Genomic DNA, 24,768 nt, shown 5'->3' on the forward strand with positions numbered 1-24,768 from the left:
CATTTTTAGTAGCTATTGAACAACTATTTTTTAGAAAGTTTATGCAAATTAATATTTAGTGAAACTATTCACATGTACACATTTCTGGAATTAAAAAAATTTCTATTAACTCCTTAATCATCACAGATGAGATATCTTGTCCAAATGCAAATGGAAGAAATTCATGCTAGCTCTCATTGTTTTTTCACCTCTTTTCTCATCATTGTGAAGCTTCATGTAACCCTATGAATAGAAGTTTTTTCCCCTTCCCCCATTCTTACTACACTAATGTTTAGTGATCCCCCCCCCCCAATATAAAAAATCTTTCTACTATAAGGTACTCTCCAAAAGTTTCGTGAATTGTCTCAGAAAATAAAGGAAACAGAAGATAAAAACACAATACCTTTATTGGCCTTCAAAGTAATCTTGATAAGCTACAATATACTTTTGACAATGGATGTTGAAAACTTTCAGCAAAAGCTTTCTTTGGAATCGCCTAAAGCAATGATGTTACTTTTGCTTGAATGTCTGGTACATCTACAAAGTGTAGGAATTTCCTCACTATCTTGAGCTGTGGTAGCAAAAAGAAGTTTGTAGGGGACTTCCCAATCTCCAACTCATCCGCTATCATTATAAAAGTCAATCTCTGATCATCTGCAAGCATCTGTTGCACTTGTTTGATGATCTCTGGTATTTTGCTTGTTAATGATCGACTCAAACACAGCTCATAAACAGTTTCCTTTCTGAAGGAAGTATTTGAACCATTTATGTATGTATCAGGGTTTAAGATACGGACGCATTTTTCACAAAATGCGAAAGAAAATCGTAGAATGCGAAAGAAGTAGTAGCCACTTTTGCAAAAATGCTTACAGGAGCTACAAAATGAGTAAGACATCCAGCCATCAATCATTGCATAGCATTGCAGCATTTTGCTAAAGCTTTTCCCCCAATTTTTGCTTTTTTGCGAAAGGAATTTTTTATCCAGCTTAAACCCTGGTATGTATGAAGGAAGGGAACCAGCCTGTATGCGAAGGAGTTAAAAAATGAACTGACAGATGATTAAAACTGTCTTGTAGGCTCTGTATAAGTTCTCTGAAAAATGTTCAATTTCAATGAATAAATGAGAGTTCACTGAGAACCCACATTGATGTGAAGCTTATTGGAGGCCTTGAAAAATCTCGGGTTGTCAGGGTGACAGAAAAATTTGTGTTGGCACCTAAATTGTGTGTTTTGTGTGAGAGAACACTTGGAGTCTGAAAACAAAAGTAACAACTGTAAAATTTTTGGAATTTATTTAAGTGTTTTCACAAACACAGAAACATCACGAAAAACTGGAATAAAATTATTTCGTCTGTTTTTCTTGGAAAAAAAGTATTGTTGGCTCCTGGGAAATTTTTTTCTTATATCTGTCAAGCCAGTGGCCTATTGCAATGTTAGTTTTTGGAACAATTAAGAAAAAGTGTAGAATGATCTATGGTGAAAATCACAATAGATTCTCCCCAAAAGCTTTGCAAATATTCAAGGGATGAAGATAAAGTATTTTATTTATACGATGTATTATGTTTTCTAGGGATTAACTTTATTTGTTTGCCCCTCCCACTTTATTTTATTTCTTATTGACTAATTATGCCAATTCTATTTTAAGATTTTAGAGTAGGCATTGAGTAAATTTTAAAAGGTAGAGTAGAGCATCGATTATCCAAATATCCATCAACCAAAACATTGGTTAACTGAAAGCATCTAGTCGGCAAATTCACTGCCTTGAGACAGCTATGAAGTGGTTAGAAAAACAAGAATAATGTAATGCTGTGTTCAATTACTGTCTTTGAAACGTTTGTGTGATTTAACTTGGCAAAAAAATCCATCTCAGCTCTGAAGCAAAAGAAAATTTTGCACTTCTTTTCCTGAACTGTAAGCAAACTTTGATGGCCATTTTGAACTTTGCCAGAGGAGGCTAGTAAGTTCTCTGTATTTAAGTTATTTGTAAGATGTGTGATGCTAAAAATATGCAGTTTTGTGTTTAATATCACTATTTCTTTGTTTCATATTGCTCCTGTGGCACTGGTACAATTTTTTTTCGTGGATGATCAGTTATCCAAAAAATCAGTAATGTGAACACCCCCAGAACCCGATTGTTTTAGATAATTGATACTCTACTGTAATTTGTACTGTACTTTGTAATTTGTGTTAATTGCATTTTTAATTGGGTTGCTGTATTTTTGAAACATATGACAACCATATTTTTATGGGCATCTTTTTATCAGCCACCTCGTTGGGCATTTTGCCTGTTGTGGCGTTGTATTTGTACTGTGTATAAAATCCATTGACTAACATGAAACCAAATGTTTACGTCACTTCAAATCACGTTGGACTTTATTGGACAACGTTTGAAATCATCCTATGTGATGGGAGCAGATCATTGAATTTACCTGCATGTGTGTGTGGGGAGGGGGATAATGTTATGCTTCCTATTACAAACCATGTGAACAATTCAGAAAAAGATATATTCATAAGTCTGAATTGGGGTTATATTGCTATCATTTGCCTGAAATTCATATTTCTTTCTATCAGTTTTTGAAATAATTTCTCTGCAGTGGTTATTAATATAATCATGTATTAATTAGGGGCGGGAGTAATAAAAACATTTTACATGAAACGATAGCCAATTTTTTTTAATAGTCAAGCATGTTTTTTTTTCCTTGAGAAAAATGCCCAAAACATTTTCTTCTATAGACCACTAGTTTATGTTAATACATATGCTAGCTTAATTCTTAAAATTTTGCATTGTTCCCAAACTCAAATTTGATGATCACATGTGAAAAAGTTTAGTGCTGATACCAATTTATTAGTCACCGTGGCAGCTTTGTTAAAACAACTTGAATTAAAAAATGATGCATTCAATTCATAAATAAGTATGTTATATATAATTATCTGAAAGATAGCTTATCTGATGATAAATTTAGCAGATAACAATGTGAATAGATAATTTATTTAAAAGATAAGTTTTACTTGTTTGTTGTTGGTAAATAGTGTTTTTTCATATGAGCAATTGGTTAAAGGTTTTGTTTTTCACCTTAAAGAATCCAAACTCTCAGATGGTATTAAATAAGCTCAAGGAAATCACTGGCGTTAGTGATTTTGCAGTTCTAGGACAAGCACTAGAAGCAAGCAAGAATGCATCTGGTTTGTATGACCTGGACCATGCCATCAACATTTTAGTAGATGAAGGAGCTTCATCTCAGGTACGATTCTCATTTGCTCATGTAAATATAATTTATTGTATTTAAATGTATTGGAATCTGGACAAAGAGTTTACTTCTTTTTTTTTTGAAAAAAAATCAACCTAGTACAGAGAAAATCTGACATAACTAATCTGATTCTGCCGCCTGGCAGTCGAGTGGTTAGGGAGCTAGCCTCTCACTCTGCAGAGAGGTCTGGGTTTAAATCCCGACTCAGGCATGGATGTCTACTAATACTAACAAATGCTCTTGACAGATCGTGCTGATCCCTTGGGAATAAAAGGATCACATTATTAAAACTAGAGTGACCATATTTCATTGAGAAAAAATATTAATCGGGATTGTAATATCTAAGTATGAGAAAGTGGGGAACACGGTTAATTGTCACCAAAAGTGGCTGATTCTAGGCAAAATTGGTAATTATTCATAAACTTCCCAACAAATGAGAGGTAAAAGGCTATGGTAAATTGCAGTGAATTAAGATGGTTTTTTTTCAGGAAAAAACATTGGGGTTACAGATGACAATTATATGAGATTAATATTTATAGCTTATAAAATTATCATTATACAGGATTTCAATTGAGATTACAAACTTGTAAGCTTTGAACAAAAAAAGACATTCATTAAAAATAAAAGTCAGGACTGTTAAAAATACAGGAATGAAATACAGGTCATATGGTCCCTCTAGATATAGTGAATGAGTATGGGTATAATGAGAATCTAGCTATAAGTTCCAGTGTTTTCTGGTTCTTCTTAAAAGTGTGTGTGCACCCATTTACAGAATATTAACAACAATTTTATTGTAGACAATTAAAATTATTCATAGAAAAAAAAATGGCAAATTGATCCTTTGCAACCATTTTTAACTTCCTCTCAAACGGCATTAACTTCCCCTAGTGCAGAGTTCTTAAACCCATGTCCCGCCAAGCTCTTTGATAACATGCTTAGTGTAGCTTAGCAGCATGGAGGACTTAATAAAATGTGTCAAATTTGGCTCACGCTGGAAGAGATAATCACTCCCTACATGGGAAAGACAGAGTAAATCATTCACAATAGAATTCTACACAAATGATTTTAAATGCACTGTCATTGTGTTAATGTTGAAAATTTATTCGTCATAATGAAGGACTGTTACAATAACTTTTCCTGCTTTTCAAGCTCTCTTCATAATGGTCTTACATGATGCATTCATTATAATCTGGCAATGATTTTTGTATTACAATTATTTAAAATTGATGTACTTATATGCATAAGTATATTTTATCTGATTTAACATATATCTTTATTGATCTAACTTTTTATGACATTGGTATATATGATATGCTATCAATTAGAAAATGTTTTTTGTATCTCATGTGCATGTCAGAATAGCATTAGCTCTTAAATAAATTTACTTTTTTTTTCCTAATTCATTTTGCAAATCACTGCAGTGGATTATAGGGACAGTGCAGAGAAATTACTAAAATTAGGTTTTTCTACAGCAAACAGAGATGACCGATCCAGATCCATTGCCAGATGTACCGGAGTCATTAAAAAATGAAGCTTTATCTATTAGTAATCCTGGTGTCATTGATCTTACGAATGACAGCTCAGAGAAAGAGGATGACTTGCAAAGAGCTATTGCCCTATCTCTCAAGGAGCACCAGAAAGTTCTTGGTGGACAGGTCTCAATGGAAGACCAAGATATTAGTCGGTAAAGTTTTTTTTTCTGCGCCTTATTACAAGTAATCTCTGAATTGTAGTTATATTGCTGAATCAACATTCAAAAGTATGCTCTAAAAACATTTTATTATATACTTTATCGAATTATACTGTATATGAGTAGGGTCATATCATCCTTCTTGAAGTGGCACCTCATGTGGTGCATGTATGAAAAGAAGAAAGTAAATGACCTGGTAAAAAAATTATAATTTCACAATGTTGTCTAATCATGCTGAAATAACATATTTTGCCTGTGCTTTGTGCTATTGGAGCTCTGTTTATGCACCAAAAAAGTGCTGGGTGCCAAAATAATGTTGGGGTACATGTAAATATTTTTCCACGTAATAGTTCTTTTTTTAAAACGTTAATAGGTCATTTGTAGTTCCTATCAAATAATTTAAGAGGATGGTCAGTTATTATCCAATTCAACTTTTATAGTAAGCTGTGTGTGCTACTTAACATTTTGTTTAGATTATAGTGAATTGTAAATTGGATCTTAACTGTAATCGTCATTTGATATCTGCCACATCATGAGAACAATGTAACTGAATTTCAGCAGTATAACTTCTTGGGAAGGGGAGTTTTTTTAAGAGGGCGTTACAACAACCTGAATAGAATTATAATGCAAAACAAAAACATAGTTGCTTTAGTTCAGGGGAACATTGCTAAACATTTTTTTAAAATCATTTTACAGCGTTGTAGAAGCAAGTCTTGCTGAATCAAAAGCAGTGGGTACAAAAAGAAAGAGAGGGGAAGTATGGCTCGACCCAGTTAATCCTCATGACAGAAAGAGAAACAGTGATTGGCCAGTGGGACTAAAGAATGTTGGAAACACTTGCTGGTTCTCTGCTGTCATACAGGTATGTTTTTATTTTAGTCATTCTGAGTTTTTTTTCCAAAATAACTGAAATTAATTAATAAAATAGTAGCAAAAATGAGTAATTTGAACTACTCATGCTCTCCTTTAATTCAGCTTATGTTATGTTGTTGTTTTTTTTTTTGTTTTTTTTTGCTGCAGTTTCTAATCTTAAATTGTTTAATCAAAAGAAAAATTGTATGTAAATTATTTAAAAAAAATTTTTGTTTCATAAACTATGCACAAAATGAATTTTGTTTTTCTCCGTATTTTGAACAGCAATTAAATTAAAATATATATATATATATATATATATATATTTTTTAATATTTATCCATATATTAAATTTCTTTTACAGTCATTGTTTCATCTCCCAGTTTTTCGTCGACTGGTTCTTCATTTCTCGCCCAAAGATTATTGGGAACCTGAAGTAGCCGAAACCAAGGTTCCTGAATTGAATATTTCATACTTTTTTTTGCATTTATTCGAAACATAAATTCCCATGTAAAAAATTAATTAATCTGCAAGTGAATGTTATTTTTAATGTTCAATTGTCATAATGATTTCTTTCCTTGTCTGATAGGAAAGGCGAAATCTTGCATTTATGGAGGAGCTACGGAAGCTGTTTGCACTAATGCTGTGCAGCAAAAGAAAATATGTGGATCCTTCACATGCATTGGAAGAGCTCAAAGAGGCGTTTCCTGACAGCAGTGCCACTGAAAATCAGCAGGTTGATCGATGAATTTTATATGAGGATTATAAATACACAAGGGTCATTCTCACAAAGAAAGGACAAAATGCCTAATACACATTTGCCTAAAAAATAAATGTAAAAAAGAAAGGAAAATAAATTTTTTTATTTCTGCTTGAGGCTGAAGCCCATGAGCATACAAATAAATACTTGGGTACATAAAAAAGAAAAGAAAAGGGGTTGGGGATGAATTGTGAGATATATGCATGTTAATAGACACTTGCATACATAGATCATCTAGGCACCAAATATATTTAATTCTGTGTATAAAATAAACATACTTTGTGTGGCACGTTAAAAATGAAATTTTCTATAAATTTAATAAAATCATAAGCCCGACTTGGCTGGGTGTTTAAAAAACTGGTTAAAGAGTAGTGAGTGACATATAAAAGGTGATCATTCAGGGAAATTAGCATTGTACAGAGGTGCAAAAGAAATGTAAAAAAGTCTGGTGCATCATTCCCCTCCCCCCACTCCCCAGACAGAGAGGGCAGTGGTGGTTAAAATGGTTGTAACCCAAATCAAAATTGCAGTGAACCTGCAAAAGGTCTTATGTGTATGTTTTGTTATAGAATTATTGAGGTGTGGCTCTGGGTAGAAGGAGAAATCAAGATATCGATATAAAGGATGTGGTCAATTTTTAGTTAAATTTATTCATAAAAATATCAGTCGTGGAAATCCATGGTGAAAAAATTAATTTAAGTATGTTGAGAGAGAGAGAAATCCTCCTGTTGCGCTCTGATATTTGATTGAGCATTAACTTGATAAAGATACTTAGCATTTTTTTCTTGAAAAGAGACATTCACAATACGTTTTATCAATTTCAGTAGCTCATTCAGTAACCTGCTTGGACAATCAATGTCCTACAATTTTTTTTCTCATCTGCATATTTTTCTTTGTCTTTTCCATTTTCATTTGCCCTTGCTTGTATTAAAATTTTATGGGGACAACATATTTCTAATTCATTTTCATCTTGTTAAACCATTAGATGTAGTTTCAAAGTAGTGTCTTCAGTTGAAACTGCATTAAAGCTGCATAATGTTGTCACTAAGATACATCTGGATTTTCTAACTTTTATCCCCTTTGACTTCTGATCAAACCTTTTTGCTGGTTACTTAATGTCCGAAGAAAGGCATTTTATTCATGAAACATAATAGAGTAGGATATTCATTGAGACATGTATACAAGTAGTAAATACAGTAAAGTCTCATTTATCTGATTTTCACTTATCCAACATTCCATATTATCTTGCAACGTTTATAAGCTGTTGCATTTTTCAGATCATTATTTAGTTAAATCCAGTGTGATCATTGACCAGAGGACAACAATGAAAGATACTATACGTTTGTTATATAAGGAACATTTATTCTGTAAATATTAGAATTTTGGTATAACATTTTTAAGAATAGTTATCAAAGTTAGATTTCTCCCTCAACACATTGCATTAAAACAATAAAATAGAATGCTCTCACCACTTTGTCCGGAAATTCACATGTTAGTTCACATCGTCCACAAAACAGTTCAACATGGCACTGTCAAGCATTGGTCTTTACACACTACAGTCGGTGAAAACCCTGGAGCCTGGTTTGTGGATTCAGGTGCCCATTGAGTTTATTGGCCTGCCATTTGAGCAGGAGATGGCTGGAGGCAGACATTGGGAGAGGCCCTGGGCAGCTGGTCTGCTACTAATTGATGGAACCAATATGACGTTTCATTGACATGTGAGAACAGGTAATGAGTCACAAGAGGTGCCGAAGCACACCTTTCCACATTTAATGCATCACTATGATTGAGAGACCAACTGACGTACGCCTCAGCAAGGCGAAATGCCTTAGAATAAATTAACTGTTTCGAAGGAAAAGGAATCAGTCGAAAGTGAGCATCTCGCTATGCATCTGGTATTTATACAAGAGCATTCCCATAATGCCTCATTAAGGAAGCAATCACAAGGTCGAAGGTGTGGTACTGAACACTGTGCATCAGATTCACGTATCTTCATGAGAGAGAAATAATATTGTACAAAAATATATCAAAATCTGGCAACATAAAATAAATATGGAGGCCGATCGCGACTCATGATCTCGCCGATCTATCCCTTAAACAAAATAAGGTGAAACAAATTAAAATTGATATAAATGACAAGAATAAGGACCCTTTCCGTGGGGGCCCTAAATGGTAATGTTACAATCTGATGCCCCACCTCAAAAAAAAACAAAAAGCAGAAAAGCGCATCAATCAACAACAAGAACTGCATATTGCGACCATGAGCATAGTATATTTTTGTTACTCCCAATTCTACCTCAGCTAATTAGTTACCCTGGCTATATAGTGGCGTACCCCTCTAGACTATGATGAAGGAGTATGATCAGTATGAAATAACTGATTAAGAAATTGTGTCTGTAGCCAATTGCGATGACAAAGAAATTGATCAAGATCAAGCACTAAGGGGCCATTCAAGTATTACGTAAGCAGATTTTTAGCCATTTTTGACCCCCCCCCCCCCCTGTCAGCAAAATTTCGTCAGTAGCTTAGAATATTTCATATCTTCAAAAAGGGTGGTTTATGACGTAAGCAACCTTCAAACCCCCCTCCCTCCATTGCCATCAAAAGTCAGCAAATCCGTCCGAAACCCCCCCCCCCCCCGATGCTGACGTAATACCTGAATGACCCCTAACTGTTGAGCCTTTCAAAATTTCACATAATGACGGAGTTAAGGCTCTCTAGAAACTGGAATTAAATACGTTGAGCAACAAGAAGCTGCAGGAATCGACATAATGATGCTGTATGTAAAGGTGATTGGACTGGGCAGCGAAGAAACTGCACTTGTCAGGAAAGCAGGCTACAATCAAAAATATTTTAAATCATCACAGGAATGAACTTTCTAAGCACTGTATTTAACTTCAGAATATTCTGTAATTGTGACGCTCATTTTTTCAGTTAATTTTTTTTGTTGCTTTGTTTTAAATCATGCTTATTAGGTTTGTAATGTGTAAAATTATAACATAGTTTGACATTTAATGGGCTTTTTCTTAGCACCTCCCTGATAGACAACACCTTTTGTTTATTCCATGTTCTGTCAGCCTGTTTATGCCAGATAAGCGAGACTCTACTGTATAAGAAACAATAAAAAACTTTCAAAACTCAATGTAATTTGCTGGGGATACAATTATGCCCTATTTTGTGAGAATCACTCACATCCAACTTTTGCTCATCTGTAATTAATTTCCAATATAGTGGTGCACAAATGTGGTGAAAAAATATGATGAAATTAATTTAAATGCACTTGTTGCATTTTTTTGGGGCTACATGAAATTCTCAAATGTACTGGAGTTTCTACACACATGCTCAAATTTGAGCTGTCAAATGCAGGACCAGTCAACAAGATTTTTTTTTTCCGGGTTCGAACCCCACCGGCGCCACAGTGTGGTTTACGAAATGTTCGATCAATGATTGAACATTTCGGAAACCACATAAAACAAATTGTAGCCAACCACAATTACACTTCACTCACAATTTGAAATATGGGTAGTGGCACTGAAAAATCACACAATACTATATACACACTTAGACTGTTAGGTACACACACACTTCTGGCACAACTCTGTAGCAAATTGCCCATGGCAATAAGACTGGTGTCTTGCTCAGTTTAAAAGAAAGTAAGTCAACTAGATTTTACTCAGATGCCAGTTGTATTTAATAATTCTCTGAATGTATGTTGGCCACATTTTGTGAACAAACAAAAACTGAGAAAGGGGAGTCACTTTTTTAATTAATTAAATTTTTAAATGATTAGTTTCAGGCATCAATTAAATTTCAAATATACTTTCAATGCTAGTTTGTATGAACTTGAGAGTGGACTCAAATTTTATTTTCCTAAATAAAAATGAAATTGAATGTTCCTAAATAGGAATGATGTTAAAATATTGTTCAGGACCAGAAGGCTAGTTTGTAAAACCTGTCAGCTCATAAAAAAAGGACTGTATAACCATTTTCATATTGAAAAATTAATTTAATCACAATTGCATGTCATGGGTTGCCAATTTGTATGGTATCATGAATAACCTGAAACACTGTTGATCAAGGCTTGGATAACTGAGTTCTCATTATTCAATAAATTGCGAAGGCATTCAATATTTATTTTTCATGATATTTATGTCATTTTAGTGAATCATTATAAATGTATTATTTTTTTTCTGTCTAGGATGTTAGTGAATTTAGTCATAAGCTTCTTGAATGGCTGGAAGAAGCATTCAAACATGATGCATCGCGATATCAAAACCCACAAAACAAGTAATACTCTTATGCTGTTTTTGATGCATTTTTACATGTAATAACCTCATTAGTTTTAGTTTTCAAATTTCATTCTTTTCCTACTAATTCTTTGCACTTCAATTATTTACACTTTCAGTTTAAAAATATTGTCGTATTCAGATTTGGAATTTTTTAGGATTCTTCTTACAAAAATTGTTACGTGTCTGTGTTTCTTATATTTCATGATTTTTCTTTCAGTTCTGTGATGGATGATTCTCCCCAACAAAGAAAAAATCCAGTTTTAGAATTATTCTATGGTCACTTTAGATCTGAAGGGCAGAATGAAGGTCAGTTCATTGTTTTCATATTTTCAAAATGAAAGATACCTAATTGTAAAACTTCTGAGAAACACCCCCCATAAAAGCCCTCAGTCATGCCCTCATGGGCATACCTGGTGGCGGGGGGGGGGGGAGCAATCAGAAATTAAAGTCTAGTAATTGGTACACAGCACAGATGTATCAATTTAGTATCGGTGAGTTGCCCCCGATACAGATACAGGATCTAGTTCAGATCCTGGTTGCATGTATTTAAATAATAAATTCTTTTTTATGGATGCATTTGTACAAAAGATGTTTTCTGGATGATTATAAAACTTGAATATTATTTCTAAAAAAAATATAGAAATTTTTTTTTTTATAAGTATGAATGATTATTTGACTTTTACTATTAGGTGACAAAAATGGTTATTGAAAAAACATACTCATTTTGTGAAAGCTGAGTGTGGGATTTTGCACTTTGCAATGTAGGTGATGTTGTGTGCGCATTAAGTTATACTTTTGGAGTGAATAGTCCTTGATAAGATTCAGCTGTTTCATTAAACATAAAGCTACATTCAATAGTCAAGCATACAGCATGACATTTCAATAGAAACAAGAATTGCAGGTTTTAGACTTATGCATCATAGTGCCCTCCCATGTGTTCCAGCAAATAACCTATCTTTTAAAATTCCACTGGGAAATATACTGAAACATCCTCCCAACAGTCTGGACCCATCACTTTCACATGTTTTGGCCAGTGTTTGCCAATACGCATCTAGGTGTGGGATTCACACATGAAATTTAATTTCACTCCCAAATTTCATTGAGTAATGAAAATACAGTGAAACCTGTGTGAGATGGAAACCAGTCTTAAACGGAATCAAAATATAGTCTGTTCAATGATTAGGGCTTTTATTTGCACCTTTATAAAACAGAACTCTGTCTAAATCAGAATATTATTTCAGTCTATTGACGTTCCGTTTCGTATCGGTTTTGCTGTACTACAAATTTTAGGTAATTTTTTTAATAGAGTAATTTCTGTTTCTCATAGAAAAAAAAACCATTTTTTTCAAAACGACCCCCTTGAAATTTTGGAGAGAAGTGAAATTACTCTGCAAAATCATTTTTTCTTTTTGGATAACACTGGTTTTGCCATTTTCTCCCAGAAAGCATTTAAAAGGATGGAGGTGAGCCTCAGATGTTGAGGTAAAAGACATTATAGTGGTTTGTTTGCTCTCACAGTGCAAAGCTTTCTTTGAAGAAGACATGCACTGATTTATAAAACAATGGGGACTGTTGAATTCAGGTGCAAGGCAATTGCATCTAACTGGTATGAATATTTTATTTTCTGGAAAGTAAGAATTCTGGAAGTTTATTATAATGAAAAGTAAGAAAGATACGATGCTAATAAAAATAAAATAAAATGCATTGTCATTTATATTATAGATGGATTCTTATTTTTATGATAATTTTCAATTAATCATTTCAGGCCATAGTTTTTCTAATGAGGAGGCATTTGGGCAATACCCTCTACAAGTAAATGGTTTTAATGACATCCATGAGAGCCTGGACTCAGCCATGGCCCAAGAAATTGAATCATGTAATGATGGCACAACTAAATCTGTACAAGAGGTATCTGCACTTTCACTTTAGATATATGTTGTGAAATTTCTCAGTTTAGTTCTGGTTTTGTATGATAGAACCAGAACTAAACTGAGAAATTCACAAACATTAATTTGTTGGATATGCATATTGAAAACACTATTTATACTATTTATTTATTGTACTTAGTCCCATTGTTTTAAAACAACACATGCAAATTATTCATTTTTTTTAGAGTTGGTTCACAGGGTTGCCTCCAGTCATTTTATTCGAATTATCAAGGTTTCAATTTAATCAGCACAAAGCAAGACCTGAAAAAATTCATAATAAGCTAGAATTTCCAGAGGTCATATTTATGGATAGGTAAGATTATGTATGCAATAATACATTTTGATTAATTTTTTCTGAGTTTTTCACTATAATATAGAATTAATAACTGCATTTCCGCAGGTCATCTCCATAATCAATGCTTAAAGTACAGTTAATCCCTGATTTAATGAATTGAAAGAAACACAATTTTTTATTTGTTAAATTGAAAAAAATTTTCATTTGAAATCAAATTGATCAGGAGCATAAATATTCTCAAAACAGTGAATTTTTTGAAAGCTACTTATTTTGGGATTGCTGCTATACAATTCATTTCTGACCATAATTGAAAAAAATACAACTTAAGAATAAAGTCAGGATGCGTAAAAAAATTGCTTGATAGAAGTTTGGTACATCCAACATTTTTATGGAATTCTGTTGAAATCATAGTCTTTTTTCTCTAACCATAAAACTATTTCTCTTCAAATGACCTGCCATTCTTTGCTTGTCAAGACTAAGCACAAACTTGAAGTAACTTTATTTTTCTTTACTGAAATCTAAACATGCAGATAGTGCAATGTTATTGATCAATATGGTATTGATGTACACGAATTGGCCTCTGAAACCTTCCCATGCACTCTATAGATGGCTTTATTGTCTCAGTAACTCAAAAGGCAGGCATCTTCAACTCATTGCTCACAAGCACCACAGTGCTCTCTGAAGCACCCATAGTGCTCACAAGCAATTGATCAACGTTCCAATTAAACACCTTGCACAAATTATATTCAAGTATTGAAATCGTCCCGATTTCATGCATTTGCATGTCAAACGAGTGAATCTTCTTTTGATGATGGGTACAGACAGTGCTTATGACTAAATAAAGATTGAAGACATCTGCAAAAGAAACAGATTCCTACACTCCCTGTTTGTTTGTCTGTAAAGATGAACTGAAGGTAAAATCTTGGGATTGTGGGTTTTAGGTGATGAGAAATAAAGAAAATTTAAGATAGCTAAAATTTTTTTGTTGTATCAAGGATTTTTATTCGTTAAATAAAGGTTTTATTTAATTTTAAGGTTTTATTTTTTATTAAACCTTTATTTTCAACAGAATTCCAGAATAAAAAATCTTTAAATCAAGGAATTTGTTCAATCAGAGTTTGTTATATCGGGTCCTGTATCAAGGTTATGTTCTTATTTCATATGTAATCATGATTATACCATTATATAGGAATGTTGCGCATTGATTGCTATAGTTTTTAATGTCAAAATTGATATTTTTTTTGCCTAAGCATTAATGAATTTTTTTTCTTAACGTTCATTTAACTGCAATTATGAAGTTATAGTTCATTATACTTATACTATAGTTCACTCATTCATATTTGTCTGTTTCACAAAGGTACATGGAACATAATAAAGAAATTACTAGGACTAAAAGGGAACAAGTTAGGCGATTAAAAGACGAAAGAGATAAATTGCAAAACAGATTAGAGAAGTAAGAATTTTAAAAAGTTATTTGAGAACTCTTAACTATTAAAATTTTAACTCATGTGTTTCACATTTGAGATTTTTTTCTCTAAAATAGAATGATGCCATTTTTATATTTGTTAGGTATCTTAATTATGGTTCGGGGCCAAAAAGAGTTCCGCTTCAGGATGTCTTGCAATATACTCTTGAGTTTGTTGAGAGCAAAAAGTCTATGGAGTCTAGTCTGCCTTTATCATCATCAGGGTCAGAGGATGTTGAAATGGCCTCACCATCTTCAGTGTCTAGGTATGTGTATATATTTCTTATGAAGATATTTTGTAATAGATTATGCCATCGAGAAAGTAAAGATGCATCACCCTCCAGCATAAATATAATGTTTTATTATGTACATTGGCAGCACTAGTTTTGACCATGATATTTTTTACACACTCTTCTTAATCTTTCTACGTTGCTACACAGAGTCCAGCTCAAGTAACAAGTGTGCAATTCATGAAGAAATTGTTTCTGTTAAAGAGGACTGAATCGACAAAATGTAGTATCATGGTTCTGTAAATTATCTTGAGGTTGAAATAATGTTCTTGAATCTAAACAACAATCATTGCACATAGCACCACGAGCATTTTTCAATGGCCAAAAAATTCAAAACTCCAATTTTATGGTTTTTCTCTGGGACAAAATAACATTCTTGTGATTGTGGTACAATTAAATGAACCAAACTTATTCTAATTTCTGATGTGATAGATTCAAGTCTAGGATTTCTTTCACACAATGTATGGTTTCGCCTTTATTAATAATAATACACATGTTGCAGTGCACATTGTCCACATCAAAAAATGTTATAAGTCATGTCGGACATATAAAATGACACAAGATCAAGTCTTATTATTGACAATTACCCATTATTCTAACATTTATATATTTATCATCTCCTCCAATATCTGTTGTCTGAATTTTCAAGTCCTTAATATAAAAGGCAGAATTTGAGATTTCTGTATTGACTTCTTAGTAATTTAGTACTTGTGTGAGTTCTTGTTGTACCATCTACTTGACATCGGGACACATTGAAATTTTTACATTCATTACACCCTTGGGAATTCCAAAATTTCTAGCACTTTGTAGTAATCTTGCCTGCTCTGACGAAACAATTTAGTATTTTTTTTTTTTGCAAGGATCAGTTCAGTCAAACTATGCCAATACAAATGACCAACCAAAACTAAGACCAGATTTTTTTTGTGTGTATATGTGACAAAAAAAAAAATAACGCATGAAATGTGAAAACAATGTCCTAGATCGTAAAAATACTAATTTGCTATAAATAACTATGGCTTTGATGAATTTAAAAATGTGAGATGCATCACAATAGTCACATAAAATGTAGTGAAGCAATTGGTGATTCTGACCAGAAGTTGCGGTAAAATGATAACAATGATGTGGACAACTAAAAACATGATCAATGGGCTTTGACAATGTGGGCACTCTGGTTGACTCTCTCTTATTAAAAGATATGAGTTGGTAAGGCGATGGTGTCCTATGTTCAACTGGGCAAGTAGGACTTGTCTGAAGATGTCACTCTCCGCTATCCATATAAAGGTTTTAACAGCTGGCTGATGTGAAGGTATGTTTAGGAAAGAAAGAAAATTCAACTGCCTTGCAGGGAATTGAACTTATGTCCTCTCATTTGCTGGGTGAGCGTACTAGACCTAGTCCAGGTATGGTCCCGTTCAGTGCACATGAGCTCTAAGGAAAGAGTGAGATATTTGTTGTCTCTGTAGTCTAGTGATCTAGGGCTCTCACCCGGCAAATGAAAGGATGTGGATTTGATTCCCCTCAAGGGCAGTTGAATTTTCTCTTTCTTAAATATATCTTCGCATCAGCCAGCTGTTGTTAAAAACCTTCATAAGCAGGACTCTTTCTTTGTAGTTCATTCCTTCATTGGCAAATTGTGGACTTGATGGCATGTAATATATTATTTACTTGGTTATTCCAATGGTCCTTCCAGAAGCAATGCATCACTTCTCGAGAAATTTAGATTAATAATAATCATCTAGTGACAGACAGATTGGGAACCGCTGTTCTAGGAGTTGAAGTTACTTCTAACACCTAAGTACATATTATTGACTTTTTGTCTTGGATCTCTTGATTAAACGAGACAATCATACAACATTTTGAAGGATGTGAAAATCCTGAATGGCTATTTCTGTTAAATAATAAATAAACCAATCTGTCATTGTTCCTTGAGAACTTGTAATAAATTAAAGCAGAAAGAATATGAATTAGATTTTTTTAGCTTTGTTTTGAGAGCAATTTGTATTATTTCCTCTTCTATTCTGATTTACCTGGTGTCATTTTCAGTGTCAGTAATGATTCTCCCCGAAATTCACCTCATAAATTCACCAATGATATAACCATGCCAGCACAGCAACAGGGCTTAACATTTAGGCCTCCATCTGTGAATCAGCTACTGATGCCAATGCCTGCCTCAGATTGTGAGCCAATGCAAGAAGTTACAGTTCCTAGTGAGATGAAGCCCTCACCTTTGCACGTCTCTGATGTTGAGTTGAGGGTTTTACAAAGTTGCCTTAGGAGATGGAGAACTGAAGTAGCGAGTGATGTAAGAGGTGAGGTCTGGTCTTGAAAATGTACATGCTAATTAGAAGTAGATCCAAATCAAAATAGCAAAGCGCACTCATTTGGAGAACATTAAATGTAATGTGCGAATCTGTTTTTTTTTTTAATTTCTCCTAACAGTGGTTTTCTCTCTCATCAAAAGTCTAAGTTTGCTTTTTGATTTTAGTATGCACGTGTTTTTATATATAAATCATAAACTTGATTTACTATGTTATAATTTAATTTTGTTCAATATTCTTTCAGAGCTTCAAGACTCAATTAATAAAATTGATTGTACAATAAAAGAAATTTATTGTGAAGAATCCCTCCAAAAGGTAAGGTTTCAGTTATAAGAAAGTGAACAAAGTATAGGCACCCCTAGTCTGTGCCTCAGTATAATACATATTTGAATAGCTCATGCCTTTTATTAAAATCAATGATTAAAATTCAAGAATTTCAGACTTGGGACTTTCAGACTTCATATGTGATGTTCCTATTTTCATTAGTACGTAATTGGCAATATCCACATCCTCTAATTCGGAATCTGAAAAAAGTTTCTAAATATTTTACAACTTCTTCTAATGTGATATCTTTTTGATATGGTTGCACTCAGCTGATCGCAACAAGACTAAGATTGTCTACCTCGGTTTGATTAGTCTGCAGTTCGCTAAAACATACATTTCTAAGAATGCAAGAATAAAAATGTACTCACCCAATATAAACAATCCACCCCAGAAAGCACATTCCTCTGTGTCATTACCCAGAATTAGTCCCTATACACATGTCAAATGATGACAATACCCTGGGGTTCGAACGGGAAAATCAAAGCAGTGCACTGCATATTAGATATCCCTAGAATCCTGCTCTCTTGAAAAGCCAATGTTCCATAAATGGAACATGCATTTTTCAACATGCGTAGCTCTTTAATGTTTAACAGTACAAAGAAACTAATTGATTTACTTTGATATATTAAGTGGTAGAGGCAGAGACACACAAAATAATTTTCAGTTTACTTCAAATTTTGGCAAATTTTAATCACAATAGGGAAAAATGTCCCACACAAAAATGTCATATTTCAAAATTCTGTCAAAAATGTTTATATCAACCTGAAGTTTCCGAATTTATTTCAAAAAAATATTTTGAACTCTCATCTATATAGTTAAAAAACCGGAAATTTTTGAATCTCTCAGTTCTTATCTGATATTTTTGTAAATAAAAACTATGTTCCATTTATGGAACATTGGCCTTTAAATGGTTAATAAAATAAATAAAATAAAATAGAAACTGGGAAAAAATTGTTTTTCAAACAGGTTGTGTATATTTGCATTTATGGAATGTATAAAAATGGCTTTATATAAACAAGTATTAATAATAAATCAAACAATTATGTATAAACAAGGGCACTTTCCGTAAAAGTTAAAGTTCAGTCGTAGAAACTACAAACCATAGCAGTTGGCAACTCTGGAATTAAGATAAAGCAGTTGTGGTTATATTGTGTTTTTTGTTGTGCATTATAAAGAGGGGTTACTGTATTGTAAAGAAAAACGGATTTGGTCTTGTATAATTTTTTTTATTATTATTTCTTACGGTGGCATCAAGTGTTACTGTACAGGATGAAGTTAGAATTATTTACAAATTAGTTTTAGTTTTTCTTGGGTAAATTTGAATTTGGGTAAATCAGAATTTCAAACTAATCAGAAATTTTAAATAACCAGATTTCAAATAAGAAAATTATTGGTTTATTGATCATAATTTTGATTTACATTCATCGTGAAAATCTGATGTCTCGTTGGATGACAAGCTATCTCCAAGTGGCTTTTTGGTTCATAATGTGATCTCTCTCGCAGGTGAACAAACGTGTGAGTTGGCTTAAACACAACACAATATTTCACATAACAGACACTACTATATGTAATGTACAGGGTGCATAGGTAACAGGGCGTATGGTATTTTACTGGCAAACTGTTCACCCTACAGGAATACTTTCAATTAAAAAAATTATCCAAATAACGTGTTTAAAAATAAAGTCAGATATGCCATTCATGTTGCAAGGGGTTGCATAGTTATTGAAATAAACATTTTAACTTTTTATACGGACACCATGTGCTCAAAAATCAAATTTACTAAGTTGTTTCCCTGTCTCCTGATGCCAAAAAAACTGCATTTAGCGTTTTTTGGTTGGTTGTCTTGGAATAAATGTTGCTGTCAATCACTGTCAATAAAGTGACACACTGTATATATAAATACATTCATCTCGAAACCTTATAATTATTTATAACACAAGCTCTGATTTTTATAACCTAAAGAAGAAACAGTTGCTAATAACTTATCAGCAATGACGTTTCATCTTTAGGTCATAAAAATCAGAGACCTACTTATGAAAAATTCGATGAACGCACAAAAAATAATCATTGTGCTTGTTTTCATGAAACTTAAAATTTTTGATACTTCAAGTGCTAAATTTCATCTTTCAACTACTTAGATCCTTAGGATGGGATTACACTATAAAATGTTCATAAAAGTTCATTTATAAAACTTGAAAAATGCAACTGGTAACCTTATTGGTTGCAGTTTTCACGTTTTATAAATTAATTTTTATGAAACTTTTATAGTGTAATCTCTGCCTTATGCTCGGCGTTGAAATATCCTGCCAACCAATCAATCAATCAAATCTTTGTTAATATTATTTAAATGGGGGGAAATTGTGGGAAAAAAATATTCTATATGCATTTTGTTTGAAATTAAATTTTTTTGGTTACTCTTTTTTAATAAATTTCTTCATGGCCTCCTTATCAGTAGCCGTGGCTCCCCTTTTGCTATATTTTCCTCCATGGCCCTCTGGAATATCCTGGGGCTCCCAGTCAAGAACCACTGCTCTAGATTAGTGGTTCCCTAGCTTTTTGGTCTCAAAGCACTAATGATCAAACCAGCCTCTTATGCAACCTAAACTTACTGTTTCCTCTCTTTTCAGTCTTCATGCATGGCAAAATTTGGGAACCATTTCTCTAGATAAGTTAATTATAATAGAGTGAGTCAATTATTGGGAAAAACTTTTTTTTTTAACTTTGATTCATCATGTTAAGTCAGTTTTATTTCTCCTTTTTTTTTTGTAATTTTGCAGGAACCATACAGGTTACATGCAGTACTGGTTCATGAAGGCCATGCTGCATCTGGTCATTATTGGGCTTATGTATACAGCCCTAGACGACAAATGTGGCTCAAGTTCAACGATATCACTGTTACTGATGCTACATGGACAGAGCTGCAAAAAGATTCAATGGGTGGCCAGCAGTTAGCATCTGCATATTGCTTGATGTACGTTGACCAATGCAGACCTGATCTTTTTGAAGGTAAGATTCTGTGTTATTTGTGTGAATTAAAGATGTGTGTGTATAACTAACCTTAATTTTATTTAATTTGAGATGAGAGATGAATATGGCATTTAGAAGATAATTGTGTTGCTCAAAAACACAGATTTCATGTCCATGGTGCAACAGATATTCTGGTCGCAATGCTGTGCTCATTAAATAAATACAGTTGGGCTACAGACAGAGGTTAAAACCACTTTCAGTTAATGTTTTTGTACCAACACAAATTTTGCCAGAATTATTTTGAACTGTTGTATTACTTTCAGCTGGATTCTCCTCCAGCATTCAGATCGTTTCTAGACATCACAATTTTTTTTTATAAAACTTTTTAAAGTTTTTTACTTTTTCTGTTTTACAGAGACCCGAGAAAGTGAAATGATCAACCCAGATAACTTGGATGGTCTTCCCGAAGATCTCCAGAAATATGTTGAGCATGACAATGACAATTTCCTCAATGAATTGCAACAATGGGACCTTGAACAGAGCCATAAGAAAGATTCCTCAACTATGACACCTTTCGGACCAGTAGCTGGTGATGGGGATTGTACAATTGTTGGTGAAAGAAAAATGGGTAGGCAGAACTTTCAAGAGAATATGCAATGTTTGAGAATAGGAAATATCTCAGTTTAATGTGAACATGTTGACTACTGATTTCGTTTGAAATAAAATGAAAACTACACCTGAAATAGAAGATACTGATTCCTCCTTTCAAAACTTCCTAAAAATAATGACAGTCCACAGAGCTTTTCAATGATGAGTTATGTTGCATTTGTCCTTTGTTTCGATTTTTCGTGATATTTTTCAACTTTGTATTAAAAAAAAAACTTCTTGTTTCTTACCAAGTCTTATTCATAAGAATCCTTATTTTGAAACTGGGGGGCATTGCAATAGATTTTAAAAGATCTGGCTTGTCCATTTTAATTTAGATAGACAGAATGTTTATAATCTGGAACAGAACCCCTCCTTTTATGGTTAAGTCAATTTTTTACGAATCCTGTTTACTGGGCAACATCAACCCTTTTATAGTCTGTATTCTGTAGCCCCATCCATGCTCATCAGCGGAAGAGCTTTCATATGATAACTCTGACAAATGTTCAGACTCAAATCAGCATGATCTCAACTCATGAATGTAATTGGTATGGAGTGTATAATTGAAGAGTTCATCAATATCTCATGAGCAACAAGTTCCATGCCCCTACTGTATACATATCATTCACTTCGTTCTTTCACTGTTCTAAAAGGCTTCCATAGCTTATACAAATACAGAGCATTTGTTTCTAAAGGTATGGCAATAGTGTAATGCATATTTTTTATTTTTTTTTTATTTACTTAAAACTAGATAAATATTTACAAATTTTGAGCATTTTAAATGCTTTATACATACCCTGTTTTGAGGGTTACTTTTCAAAACTAAATCCTTGTTATGTTGGTACATACAGAATTAGATTAGTATGAAATATTTCTGTTCAACTGTATGTTGCCATGCACTATTCTCTGTGTCATTGGCCTTTCTTATCTGATTTTTTAATTCAGGTGTTCAACTTCATTTTTAGTTTTCTTTTTTATATGTTAACCAAACTCTTGATTCATGTTGATTATTTTTCAGTAATAGTGGAAGATCCAGAGGTAGCTACAGATAGCTCTTTGGCTTTGGACCATGCTGCTTTAGTGCTCAAAGCTACTATGAGCAAAGTTGAACAGTTCTCTAAAACTGCTGCAGCTAGTGGTGTTGTTGCTGCTCTAGAAGAGGTTTGATTTTTTTCACTTTATTTTTTGTATTTATCTCTGGTTTATGTGAACATGAACTATCACATTTCTAATTTTTATTTGCTTCCATGATTATATATTTTTTTTGCAAATGTGCATTTATATAATTTTCATAGCTTTAAATATAATTTTCATAGCTTTAAATATAATTTTCATAGCTTTAAATATAATTTTCATAGCTTTAAATATAATTTTCATAGCTTTAAATATAATTTTCATAGCTTTAAATATAATTTTCATAGCTTTAAATATAATTTTCATAGCTTTAAATATAATTTTCATAGCTTTAAATATAATTTTCATAGCTTTAAATATAATTTTCATAGCTTTAAATATAATTTTCATAGCTTTAAATATAATTTTCATAGCTTTAAATATAATTTTCATAGCTTTAAATATAGTTTTTTCCAGATTTTTTAAAATGATGTTTTATGTTTATTTGTGTGTAGGCGCTTAAGCAGGAGGTCTCTAGGCTAAGGAGGATTGCAAGGTTACCCACCCCAGCTTCAGAGGATTCAAGGCTTCAGCATATTGGAGTTTATATATTACGCAATTCCGAATCAGCTGATCCATACCTGTCCCTCTCTATTCTTGAACAGTTTACAATACCTGAATTGGACGAAAAACCAGGGTTTGTAGATTAATCACAATTGTGCTTTTATTATTATTATTTGCAAAATTTAATATTCATATTAACTGTTCCTTTGAGCCATTAAGAACAATAGTTGGTCGTGAAAAGCTGTGTGTTGCAACATGTTTTTGTCTTTCATGTGACCGTCTGGGTATATCGATCTTATCTCTTTCCCATATTCTAGGAAGGGTGTTGGTCTTTTTAGGTTTTCTGTATACCAGTATATATTTTTGTCTGCCCCGGCACACTTATTCTCAATCCATCAAGCACTAACAACACATTTTTCTATATACATACTGAATTTTCTATAGTCATACAGTAAGTTGCAAAATATTGGAATATTTTTGAGCAGTGAATCCAATTCAGTTTAGTTCAATTCAGATCAGTTTCTTTGCTGATGTTGACATTTGCCAAGCTTCTCTAGATTTCATTCAGTGGCCTTTAATTACTTTTTTTTTTTTTTTTTTTTTTAATCCCATTAGTGTACTTCTCCCAACATTTATTCATAGGTTTTTCCAGCTTATAATAACCAATTCACATTTTCATTATATACATTATTTGAATTTAACTTGCAATTTTGGTTTGCATTTGCAGTTCAGTTTGCAATACTTTAATGATTTGCTTTGTAGTGGTGAGCTGTTGAGAAAAGCAGCTGCTCAAAAACTAGAAGAACTTAACCGAACGCTGACCGAGAATTACCACTCAACATATGCACGATGGCATGAAGACTATGGGAAATTTCGACATCTTGTAACAATGTTTGTGATTGGCCTAAACACCTTTCATCACAATCAGTATGTGTATTTTCATTTGATTAACGTGAACTTTTGTTTTTGAAATCAATGTTTTTTTTTTCTTCACATTTTTGTGAAAATATGGTCTCATGGTCAAAATGTTTACATATTACATTCAGTGTAATTTTAGCACAAGAGCACAAATATTCATGCAGAAGAAACTGCACTTGTAAGCACATGTTGAGACTTTATATGCTCAAAGTAGCACAAAATTAGATTGTGACTGTATAGTTTTCTATGTGAAAATAGGTATTGGCCATGAAGATTGCCCTTAACATTATGGATATTATATGAAACTAGCTATATAGTCGAATCCCGTTTTAATGAATACCATTACAGCGAAAATCTCGATTTAACGAACGCTTTTCTAATCCCCCAAATAAGTTTACATAGGAACAATACTAGGTAACCTGGAATTCCTTTATAACGAAATTTTGTTTTAACGAAGTGATTCCTCCTGTCTCTTGGCATTCATTATAACGGGATCCAACTGTAATACCTGGCGCTGCCCAGGTTTTCTTCAATTACTGGAGGAGGGGGGGGGGGGTATTGAAAAAGTGACAAACCATTGTGAAGGCATATTCCAAAAATGATTGCTGAGGCCCAGGAACCATTGTTGCCTAACAGTTTTTTGCCTAGCTCTGAGAAACTTTTAAAGTAGCCTATCATTCAATCCGGGGCCCTGTTTGATACATATGTAAAATTTTGCAATAATTTGTAAAAAAAATGTTGATTAGTATAGAGAACACACACACAGAAAATCAATTTTATATATATAGATAAGATGAATGAAATTATCACTAAAAGTTTTTAGATCTATTCAAATATTTTATTGTATAATTTTTAAATATGTTGTAAGCTACATAAGCTGTTCGGCTTGATGTATTCACAGTGGGGGTTAAAAAGGCCATAAAATTGGGTGATCAAGATTTGCATAAAAAGGGGGGGGGGAAGAAGGGAGAGACATAGCCATAATCTGCCTCTGGTTCAGCAGCTTGGTTTCCTCCAGTGCTGTTCTGAATTGTTCTTTTTTTTTTTTTTGCCATTCCCTCAGAGCTCTTTCTCGAAAGAATGTATTTTACCTTGAATACAACCAATAGAGAGGAATCTGGAA

At 33.1% G+C, this 24,768-nt stretch overlaps 1 protein-coding gene across 4 annotated transcripts in view; it reads left to right on the plus strand.

Moving 5' to 3' along the window:
• The window catches only part of LOC149076058 (ubiquitin carboxyl-terminal hydrolase 25-like), a 39,152-nt gene that overhangs the window by 3,137 nt on the left and 11,247 nt on the right, over positions 1 to 24,768 (plus strand). For 3 of the 4 annotated variants that reach the window (XM_089243584.1, XM_089243583.1, XM_089243582.1), the window contains exons 3-20: positions 3,060 to 3,221; positions 4,700 to 4,911; positions 5,614 to 5,779; positions 6,134 to 6,220; positions 6,359 to 6,505; positions 10,728 to 10,816; positions 11,036 to 11,124; positions 12,584 to 12,726; positions 12,932 to 13,059; positions 14,399 to 14,494; positions 14,611 to 14,772; positions 16,840 to 17,105; positions 17,359 to 17,429; positions 20,216 to 20,444; positions 20,821 to 21,033; positions 22,069 to 22,211; positions 22,679 to 22,860; positions 23,490 to 23,654. In XM_089243584.1, the coding sequence (XP_089099710.1) occupies positions 3,060 to 3,221; positions 4,700 to 4,911; positions 5,614 to 5,779; positions 6,134 to 6,220; positions 6,359 to 6,505; positions 10,728 to 10,816; positions 11,036 to 11,124; positions 12,584 to 12,726; positions 12,932 to 13,059; positions 14,399 to 14,494; positions 14,611 to 14,772; positions 16,840 to 17,105; positions 17,359 to 17,429; positions 20,216 to 20,444; positions 20,821 to 21,033; positions 22,069 to 22,211; positions 22,679 to 22,860; positions 23,490 to 23,654 (2,750 nt within the window). Of the gene's footprint in view, positions 1 to 3,059; positions 3,222 to 4,648; positions 4,912 to 5,613; positions 5,780 to 6,133; positions 6,221 to 6,358; positions 6,506 to 10,727; positions 10,817 to 11,035; positions 11,125 to 12,583; positions 12,727 to 12,931; positions 13,060 to 14,398; positions 14,495 to 14,610; positions 14,773 to 16,839; positions 17,106 to 17,358; positions 17,430 to 20,215; positions 20,445 to 20,820; positions 21,034 to 22,068; positions 22,212 to 22,678; positions 22,861 to 23,489; positions 23,655 to 24,768 lie in introns of those variants that run through there. The other variant, XM_089243585.1, reaches the window with a different exon arrangement.

This window comes from Pholcus phalangioides, unplaced genomic scaffold (assembly GCF_987345545.1).
Source record: "Pholcus phalangioides strain wild (caught in Gottingen) unplaced genomic scaffold, Ppha-v1.0 ptg000015l_1, whole genome shotgun sequence".
Taxonomy (NCBI): domain Eukaryota; kingdom Metazoa; phylum Arthropoda; class Arachnida; order Araneae; family Pholcidae; genus Pholcus; species Pholcus phalangioides.